Consider the following 10901-nt stretch of genomic DNA (forward strand, 5'->3'; position numbering starts at 1 on the left):
AAAGAGGAGGAAGGGGAGGAGGAGAAGGAGGAGAAAGAGGAGGAAGGAGAGAGAGAGGAGGAGGAAGAGGAGGGGAAGGAGGAGATACCCTACAAGTCCAATTTGTGTTGCCCAAATGCTCACTGGAACATGGTCAAACTCCCAGTGTCTAGCCCCTTAAAGAAAGCTGAGTCCTTCCCTACCAGCACCCCATCAGAAACCCTCAGTTGTGGAGAGCTACACTTCAGCACTCCTAAGGACAAAAACAAAACCTGTCTTTCAAGTTAGGAAAGCTTCACACAAAATGCTTCTTCTTAAATAAGAATTTCCCACTTGTAACACTGTCCTTAGCAGCTTATAAAAACACACTTGAATTTTGCTTGCATTGTTCTCAGGCTGTATATAACTAAATGGTCTCCATGGAGTAAATAGGACTTTTATTGGGCAATAAGAATTTTGACTGGCAAAGCACTTTTACCCCATTTTTCAACTGCTGCAAAAACCATTTTCTTGTATTTTGAATGTAATGTTTTAGGGAAGAGTAAGAGGATTAGAAGCATGAAGCCACTGCACTGTGAGGCAGGTGGCCTTCGGAGGTTTGAGCAGCAGTAGGGCAGAATCCTGTCCTGATGGAGTCCCTGTGAGGATGAGGATGAGTCCCAGGATGCATCTGGAAAGCTGATGCGTTTAACTGGCAATGTGCTCTTTTTGCTGTGCCTTGTAAGGGAGCTCTTCTTTGGAGGAATGTGTGAAATCTGCCACCTGGCAATGTGGAACAAATGAAACAAGTGTGAAGCAAGTGTGTTGTGATGCACGACATTTTAGAATTGACCCACCTTTGTTCTCCATCTCATCCAGGTCACCTTTGCACAGTACTCCAATGTTGTTATTTTTGGTGTGCCTCAGATGGTGAGTCTGCACCCCCTTCCTTGTGATCCATATGTCGCTGTCACTATCAGCTGCATGCAACACATCACCTCTCACACACACGTGCAGTGATGGCTTCCAGTGACTTTGAGGGAATACTGGATTTCACTTCATTGCTTTAATAAAATACTTATGGACCTTAAAAGTTTAATCATTAAGGATTCAGCCACAATTTAAAACTTTAGTTTCAGAGAAGAAAACCCTCAAAGCTTAGCAATCACAGTTTGAAAACTGCTTTATGAGGTTCCAGCATTGAGTACAGTTGGTGATTTTCACGGCTGCTCACTCACACCCCACTGTAATCGCTTGGGGAAGTTAATGGGATGTTCCCTTTGAATTGATCATTCTTCCAATTTTGCTGGAGATAATTTTCAGGGTGGATGAACATTGACTGGTTTCAATTTCCTCCAATTCGCAGATTTGCCAAAAAAACTGAGTATTGAACTTTGATTATGTACTTTGAAAGTGAAAATGCCACTATTGTACTGACAATGGGCCTCTGCAGCCCATTGTCTTTGCAGAGACAGTCAGGGTAGGATGCTTTATGTCATTGCTGGCTTAGAGACCAGAGACATCAACTCCTTTTTACTTTTCAAAGTCTGTAATTGTAGCCATAATAACCTTGGCAGAATTGGATGTTTGCTGAAATGGCACTATAATAACTGATACGGTTTTTAATTTAAAAAAGAGAAAATTTAATTTCTGTTGTTTTACTTTTTATTGATCCCTTAGGTTTTTGTTGTTGCTTGTTGAGCTACAGAATCACTGTATTGCCCTGGCTGGCCTGGAAATTGCTATGTAGCTCAGGCTAGCTGTCAACTTGCACTGGTTCTCCTGCCTCTGATTCCCAAGTGTGGCGGTTATGGGCATGTGCTGTCATGCCTAGCTTTGCTTGGAGATTTTATACATAGTGTTTAATTGCTTGAGAAATTTATCCCCACATCAGAACTTTTAGTATAATGGTACATTCTTTGCTTTTTCAAACCAGAAATGATAGTATTGCAAAAGTAACTCTAGTCATGTCTGTTATGGGCCTTGAGAGTAACTGTACTTTTGTTCTAAAAGTGAAGGCAGGTGTGAGGTCTCCGGTCACTTAAAAACTTGCTTGGGCCAGGCCTGGGATCACACCTACAATCCCAGCATTCAGGAGGCCAAGGGAGTAGGGTTATTGTAAGTTTGGGTTACACAGTGAGGCCCTGGGGTCATAGACTAGATAGGGAATTTTGATGGTGATTTACTACTTAGGATGTTAGGGTTTTTCCTTCTAAGATGTAACAATTCGCATATTGGAGACAAGTATCTTGAATGTAGGAAAGTAGAAAGTAGATTGAGTGGGAATTCTGTGCTGTCTGGAGGGAGGGAGAGAGAGAATGTGCGAGAGAGTGAGAGAGTGAGCGAGCTTGCCAGTGAGCATGAGTTAGGCTGGGGTGCAGGCTGTGAAGCCATGCCTTCTTGTCCCAGCAGGGGGCAGCAGCAGCCTTTGTAATCGTGACTAAGGCTGCTCTGCCACCTGAGTCTGGGTTGGCTTGCATACTGTGTTGGGGCTGTTTTCCTTAGGAGCAGTGTGAGTCTTGTTATTTTGAAAAATACATTGGCAATTATTGCTTATTCCCCTACACACAGACAAATCTCAACCAAGGAATTTGAGCATTTTACTGTTCGCAGGGAAAAAGAGGAGCAGCAGGAATTCACAGAACATTCATGTTCCTGAAAAGGAGATTGAGTCAGCCTGTGTATGGTGGGTTGGTGAGGGGCACAGAAAACTGGCTTCTGTTGAGCTGGAATGCCGAGGTTCATGTGTGGAACCCCCACTTTCAGCCCACATCAAACTTTGCTCAAGTGGAAGTAGTGAGGGGCAGGAGAGAATGCTGGCTGGGAAGTTGGAGACCACTTTGCCCGCTAGTACGTTTGTAGCACTAGGAAAGCCCTTTCCCTATCTATGTGAGGATGCAGTTAAATTGTACCCCACTCTCTTGAGCATGGGTCAGTACTCCTGTCATGGGCAGATGACCCTCTAAAGCAGCATGCCATGGACAGTGTCTCAGAGTAGCTGATGCACTCATAGGCACTTGGAGAGTCTGGAGGAGCCTTAAGGAAGTGCAGAGGAGGACAGCTGCGTTGCAAATCCTTAGCCCTGCTTCAGATGCCACCTGGATTATTCCTAGTATCACAGTGCATTTGTAAGTAGAAATTAGTGCTAATGCTTCAGTATACAGTATGTACCAGAGTAGGGTGAGGAGTCCCATTTGGACCTGGTAAATATGGAGAGGCTTGCAACTACCCATATGTAGCCTGAGCTTATGCACCAAGATGCTCTTTTTCAAGTGTGGAACAGTTGGGTCTTTGCTTAAAACCCTCTGTGAGGCTGGAGATATAGCCCAGGTGGTAGCATGTTTGCCTAGCATGCATGAAGCTCTGAGTTCAGTCCCCAGTGCTACAGAAACCACATGTGTTGGTGCACGCCTGTAGCCCCAGCACTTGGGAGGCAGAGGCACAGGATTAGAAATTCAAGGAAATCCCTGGTTATATAGTGTGTTTGAGGGCAGCATGAATTACATGAGACCAAAACCCCAAACTCCAAATATAAAATCCTTGGTGACTTCTTGCTAACTTAGGAAAAAGGTCTGAACCTGCCATGGGTCTCTGAGATTGGCATGGAGTGGCTCCTGCCTACTTGTGACCTTGTCTTGTCATTTTTAAATTTTATTCTCTTCACAGTTCTTCATCTTGTCAGTTCATGGACTTTCCTGTGCTTCTCCTAAAGAACTGGAGCCATCCATTCTCATTGACCTCAGGCCCGCTCTGCACGAGGCCTACCTCGTGAATGGCTGCTCTTCCTCCGTGAAGCTGTTCTCTGTGCCCTTGAAGTGGGTCTTATTCTACTCTGTAGCACTCTGATCCTGTCCTTTAGTGAATACTGTACAATGTCTATGCCCACAGGCTTTGCTCATGCAGCAGTTATGGCTGCTGCATAGGAGACAGGGGCTTCTTATCACTTGACTACATCACTGAGTAACAAAATGGGAATATCCTGAGGTATCTTGTCACTGCTCTAGAGGCAGTTGAACCTGGGCAAATGAAGCCAACAAATGAGGTGAACTAAAGTCTCATGCAATGGCTACCTTTGTTCAGAGCCTCAGACAGTTCATACTCTGAGGCTTCAGAAAGGCCACATGAGTAAAGTTCAAATGAATTCATGCTGTATATGATCACAAGGACAAGCCACATGTGGCAAAAACATGTTTTTCCATAGAAGCATATAAAGGATAGTTCAAACATTTACTTCAATAACAACATTAAGCGATAATGTGAAATAAACTTACTCCTGTCCTCTGCACCTTGGAAGAGTCATCCAGGCTGAGGACCGGCAATTGCACAGTGCTGAATGGTGTGTGCGCCTATTGGTTGGAGACCAGTAAGTAAGTACAGATGATGAGGATGATGGGAATTTGAGAGGAGTCAGAAAATAGAACTGGTACCTAAAGGACACTGGTCCTTCTGAGGGAAGGAGCTGTTGAAGGTCAGCAGAGGACTAAGGAAATGGTTAGGGCAGAAAAAGACCACAACCTCATGTAGGTCAGACTCAAGACATTAGAAGTTGGGAAACGTTATGTGCTCTTTTGGCTGTCCAGGCGACAGATTGAGGCTCAGGCTAGGGCGGGTTAGCTGAGAGATGTCAGATTCCAGCTTCAAAGAGAAGCCCAGCAGCAGCAGTGGGCGTATCCAGCATTGGTGAGAGGCAGCTGAATCAAGGCCAGTTACTTGTCTTCTGCTTCCTGGATGTTTGAGTAGCCATAAGCTGAGCTGGGGGAGAGGGAGGTGCAGGCAGAGCCATCTGGAGCAGTTCAGTGTGGGCAAGGGAGAGTCTGGAGCTCAGGTGTGCACAACCATGGGCAAGGCCAGGAGGCAGGCAGATCTCAGGGAGGAGTTGCCCAAGGCCTGAGCTTTGTCTGGGAAGGGAAGCATAACCAGACAGGGCTTTGGGAAGCCCTCCTGGTATGCATGTCCCCACTCTTGGAGCAAAGAGGAGGAAAAAGGAGGCTGCCAGGTCATGGGCCAGCATGACCTGTCAGCCACAGGCCTGTCTTAAGCTGTTAGCTGATTCAGTGTGTGCTCCAAGTTTTGAAGATATGATTAGAATATGATGAGTTTGTGTCACTTTGATACCCATAATTGTATGAATAATTTTGAATTCTATTAGACAGGCATAACACATCACTGCTTCTCTTCGTGTGTGATATCAGGACAGATTTGATGCATATTTATGTGTAATTTAGTCAGTTAATTTCTCATGATTGAAATAGCTTCTTTCATTTTTAGGTTTATCTTGACTTAGCATATGACAGTCACTCCAAAATAAAAGAAACTATAAAAGAGAAAAGAATAGTAATGTGAATACATTTACAATTATCTTTTTTATGAACAAAATTACCATAAGAAACCTGGTATTTTGAAAAATGCATGTTGTTTTATTTTTTGCTTATTTAATTTTTCCCTCATGGAATAATTTTTTTTAATTCTTTCTTTGCTACTAGAAGGATAGAAATCTTCTCTCCTTCATGGGATTTATTCTCTGTTATCAACTCTAATGATGCATTAGAATTTTGGCTTATTCCATCCATATCTTGGGAGTTTTGCAAAACCATTTTTATAAGATGCTGGTCAAGAATAAAACCTTCACAAGAGCCCTGCTGGTTTCTCTGTCTTGTTGTGGTTACTTATAGAGGGAGTAGTTTTTGCTTAGATCTTCATTTCTGAGTATCATTTTTCACTCCAGGGAACCAGGATCCTTGAGAATCGATGATCTAGTGTTGCAGAAGGGATGATACAAAAGCTTGGAATATTTTGTTGAGTCAAAACATAAGGAAGTACTCAAAATTTTTAATGGGAGTATTTTCAAGGATGGAAAAGCCAGATGCTGGAGGGGATGCATGGCAAGATTTGGACAGTTTGAACATTACCTTAGCAAGGCCAGCAGTGATTTATGAGCCACTGAATGAGCCATTAGCATATGGACATTCATATTTGCCATAGGTAGAGGTTATAGGTAGGGAGACAGGGTCAGAGGAAGGGAAAGCATGTCCTTGTAACAATGCTGTCTATCGAGAGGAAAGATGGTTACCCCATTGCCTCTGCAGCCTTTATAGTAAAATTGATTTTAGTCAGAATCCTCAATGTAGGCTACTTACAGGGCAGAGATGTTTTGTGAGTAAAAATGCTTACAGTTTTCTACAATGGTCACTAACAGTAAAGGGAATATAGTACGTACATTATGTGGATACCCAGATCCATCTTGAACCTGTTTAGTGGAATTGTCAGGAGTAGAAAGCCCTCCTGAGCTTCTGGGGATTACAGCAGGGGCATTGCCCAGAGACCTACATGCCATGCACTGAGCTATCAGAAACAAGTATCGGGAACCTGAGGTGAAGGTTATTTGGTCTGTTGTTATAAAAGACAAAGAATCAGAAGAGACTGAAGTGGAGGTATAGCTGGGTGCTAGAGCGCTGCCAGGCTGGGCATGCCCAAGACCACAGGTTCATCCCTTACTACCACAAAAAACAACTACAAAGTTAAACTAGGAGACCAAGGAAAACATACAGCTAGGCACAGAGCCTTGCTCTGTCTTGGCTTCTTCCTGACTGGTGCAGAACACCACCGGGAGGAGGAGACTGAATTGTAATGGGGTTACCGTGGGTAGAGCGATAGATTTCCTGAGGCAGTCCTCGTGTGGAGTATGTAAGAAACAGAAGTGTTGTGTGCAGCCTCTTCTCAAAGGTTTAGAGGCAGTTCCTGGAGGTAGAGGGCTGAGGTGAGCAATGGGGCACTGCTAGAACTCCACCCTGGGTAGACTGCATATGGGTCCTTTGTTCAGTTCTCCAAGCTTGTCTACAAGTTGATGCTATCTCAAAATCAACTGAAAGTAGAAAGTGAAGCAAACATTTTTAGAATATGAGGATGTTAGAACATTTTTACAAACTTCAGGTAATTTTACATAGCTGTTAATTTGTTGATGTAATTAAATGTCAATGCTTTCAGCAAATATTAAAAACATTTTATTGGTAGGTTGGATAATAAAATGAATACAAGATTGATATATTAAATATTGCTAAAAATTCACTGCTGTGGCTGCAGGTGCAGTTCAGTGGGAGAGGGGTGCCTACTGTGTGTGAGGTCCTGGCTGCACTTTGTAGAAACAAACACCCCTCAGGGGGGCATGATCACCAGGATATTATAAACACACTAAGAACCATTCCTAATTGTAGAATGTGTGTACTTCTCAGGGTCTGATTAAACAATATTTATAGACTCTAAATGTTGGTGCTACAGTGTACTGTTAATTGTTGAGAAAAAAACCAACACTCATAATTCTAGGATAATAACAGTTATCTGATGTGTCCCAATTTAGAGATGTTAAAAGTATAGAAAAATATGCCCTAAATATGTGACATATGCTATGTGCAAGTGCTTGAGCAGATCCATCATTTAAAATAGAGTTTGAACTATTGCCACATCATAGTTCTTATCAGAAAAGCAGAATTGATGATACATATCTGCTGAAATAGGTTATTTTACAATCGGTACTAGGTGTCTTTGCAACTGCTGTTAATATGTCTTCTTGTGTTAATAGATTGCTTGATAAGTGTTTGTGCCTGAGCTGATTTGTTTTGTAGGATTTTCAGGGGCTTTGGGGTGCAGAAAGGCATTTTGAAGTCATCTCCTTTGTCAGTGTTCAGGGAGCCTCATGGCTGTTGTTCTCCACAGATGCCACAGCTGGAGAAGAAACTTGAGCTTGAACTTGAGGACAATGCTAGAGTTATTGCCTGCCGATTCCCTTTCCCACACTGGACTCCAGACTACACTGCTGGAGAGGGCATTGACACTGTGTGGGCATATGACATGAGCGCTTTCAGAGGACGGGGTAAGAGGGCCAGAGCATGCATGCATCATCCAGCAGAGCTTCACGGAGACAGCTGAGAAGTGCACGTCTTCATGCCCTAGATGCAGCTGCTGCCGCAGAGCCATCTCTCCTTGACACCGAACAAGAAGTCACCACACTTTCCTTTCCTCTTGGAGAAAACGAACAGAAGCTCAGAAAAACACTGAGGTTTATTTAAAATCTGCTGCTTTTTAAAGGGCAGTTTCACGTAGCCTGGCTTGGCTTTGAGTTGGCTGAGGATGACCTTGAACTTGAGATACGTCCTCAGTAAAATCTGCTCCTAGTGGACTATTCTGGATGGGTTTACTGCATTTCTGTACTTGAGGATGCATGAAGATATAAATAGACTGTTTGGGTCAGAAGGTTGTCATCTCAGCAGCGTGTTTTAATGCCATGGAAGAAGAGGGAGGGGCCCTTAGGCAGACGTCTGCAGTTTCCTATAGCTTTGTTCATAAGTGAGACTCATCTCCTTTCTGTAGTTGGTAGCTAAGTTAATTACTTATCTAAAATATTTAGAGTGACATATTTTTCCCCTAAGGCTGTTGGCTTACTGTACTGTATTGAGTGAACATGTATATGTACATATACAACTCTGTGTAAATGGACTATGTAACATGCATGTTTTAACATTGGGGAAATGGTGACAAGTTGCATTTGGCTTTAGTTGACAGTGTTACGTGTTTTGGTTACAACTGTCTTACATCTGTAGATTTGATGAGGCTTTTAAAGAGCCTTGGCTCAGGGAGATGTCAGTAAGGGCTTAACAGTGAGTGACTGTGAGCTCTCTCTGGGGCCTGTGCATCAGTTAGTAATAGCGTAACAGTAGCCTTTAACCCCAGTACTTGGAAGGCAGAGGCAGGTAAATCTCTATGAGGTCAAGGCCAGCCTGGTCTACAAGTTGAGTTCCCGGACAGCCAGGGCTGTTACAGAGAGAAACTCTGTCTCAAAAAACCAACTAACCAACCAACCAACCAACCAACCAACCAACCAACCAACCAACCAACCAACCAACCAAGCAACTAAGCAAGCAACCAAGCAAACAAACCAGTGAGTGGCTGAGCTTTGGAATCTGAGCTGAGGTTCTGTTTTGAGCAGGAGGCCTTAGGCAGTGACTGACTGTCTCTGAGCCTTGCAGCCTGCTACCAGGACAGTGAACATGGGTCTGGGGATCAGTTTTTAAACTTAATGCACAGTCTTTGGTCTGCCAATGGTGTTTATGTTATAGACTCTGAGGGAAAGCCTATGTAGGGAAGTCACAGATTTTTTTTTTTTGCTAGTCACTTCTCTTATGAGAATAGACATTTATTTAACATTTCTCATTTATGAGAAGAGACTTGACTGGTTTAGATAGAAGACAAGTAAAGGAAAACCTTTGAATGTGAGTAGACAGGCTGTATAGATCTGAAAAATGAGTATCAACTGGTGGCATGGCGGTTCAACTCATCTGTTTGTCTCAGAGAAAAGATCAAGCTGCACTCCTACACTGGGACCTAAATACCAAGCTGTTCTGATGGGAATTTAATTTTAAAAGATGTTTGACTATTTAGCTAAACTGATCAGAATAGGAACATCTTATAGTTTCCTTGAGAGGACCAACTGGGGACACATGCATTCTGTCACACATTCATCACACACATGTCTGCTGGTTCATGATGGAAAGACATTGCTGATTCCGACCTCCACAAGTTCTGGAGAATACAGAGACAGAGAGCAATTGTTAGGGTGTGTAAGGTTTTCTGATGAAATAGAAGCTTTGTGTATTTGTGAGGAGCACACAGAGGGTGTGGGCATTAAATAATTTGTTGACTATTGCCCTCTTCACTGTCTAGGCCTCTGATTGTTCTGTGGAGAGTGTGTCCTATGTGCATGGGTGGTTTTGGTGGGAGTGCAGATCTTGGTGTCCCAACGCTTGCTGTCACCCCCTGCTCTAGCTACTGCTGTAATATTCTGGGCACACTTAGAGAGGGGCCACTGCTGTGCCTTGCCACACACATATGTAGTGAGTACATGTAGGGTCTTTTGGACCATGGAGGTATTCCACAGTTTTCTATGTATATTTCTGATGGGTTTGTAAAGGCATCAAACTGCGGTGATTTTCCTCTCCACCATGGTAAGAATTAGCAGATGCTAGGTCCTATGACCTCAGAGCTTCATGGAAGTGTACTGACCACCTTCTGTGGGCTCAAGAGTTAGTCTTTAAAGTTATGCTTTATTAAGGAAACAATGCAACAAGGACTTCCCTGCTGGGAGATACGGCTTCTCCTCTCTGGTTAGTTGAATCTTTATCAGTTTATTAGGTTAAGGACACTGATCAAGTTTACTCATGAGGGCTAATATGTTGAACATCAAAAATAGGGTTCATGTCTAAACAGATTGTAACCATGGGCCAGTGCCATCTTGATAAAATTCAAAGCTGAAGAAGGCAGAATGGCAGTTGGGGAGGAGCCCTTGGGAGAGCATTTGCCTAGTATGTGCAAGGTCGAGTGTCACTTCTCATTCATACATATGTTGGTCCAGGGGGTCCTTGTTAAATGAGCTTAGTGTGCTCATCCCACTCTGGCATTAGGCTGTGCTGATTAGCTGTGGAGAGCACTGAGGATCCTCGGGAAGATGTAGGTGGGCAAGGGGTTCAAGTCCAGTAAGAATGTACTTCACAAGGTCACCTGAGTTAGGCTTGTCCTGCAGTCACAAAGTGATGGGGGGGGGGTTTCCACTCCTCATAGGGCCTCCTGAGTCATTTGAACAGTCCTCAAAGGTCACTGTAATAAGATAGAGTCTAATTCTGACAGAACTTCCCATCCTCACAAATGTAAGTTGCTCATGACAGTTTTTCACTATAATTTCAACAAAGTGGTGAGAATATTAGGGTGCTGATGAATGGAGTTAGAGGTGTGACTCCTCAGGAAAGCCTCGGAGTGAGGGGTTACCACTACACACATGTGGAGGGCAGAGGACAACTTGTAGGAGTCAATTCTCTCCTACCACGTGGATCCTAGGGATCAACTCAGATCATCAGGTTTGGTGACAAGGGCCCTTACTCAGCCTTTTACTGGCCCAT

At 43.5% G+C, this 10901-nt stretch overlaps 1 protein-coding gene across 5 annotated transcripts in view; it reads left to right on the forward strand.

The window, feature by feature from the left end:
• Atpsckmt (ATP synthase c subunit lysine N-methyltransferase) overlaps positions 1-9652 on the forward strand; it is a 17260-nt gene extending 7608 nt beyond the window's left edge. For 2 of the 5 annotated variants that reach the window (XM_055619027.1, XM_055619026.1), the window contains 3 exons: positions 838-888; positions 3625-3773; positions 7669-7879. In XM_055619027.1, the coding sequence (XP_055475002.1) occupies positions 838-888; positions 3625-3773; positions 7669-7807 (339 nt within the window). In that variant the 3' untranslated portion in view covers positions 7808-7879. Of the gene's footprint in view, positions 1-837; positions 889-3624; positions 3774-7668 lie in introns of all 5 variants that reach the window. The other 3 variants (XM_055619029.1, XM_055619028.1, XM_055619030.1) reach the window with 2 other exon arrangements.
• Positions 9653-10901: the final 1249 nt, after the last annotated feature.

The sequence above is a fragment of the Psammomys obesus genome, unplaced genomic scaffold, assembly GCF_907164565.1.
Source record: "Psammomys obesus unplaced genomic scaffold, mPsaObe1.curated_primary_1811, whole genome shotgun sequence".
Taxonomy (NCBI): Eukaryota; Metazoa; Chordata; class Mammalia; order Rodentia; family Muridae; genus Psammomys; species Psammomys obesus.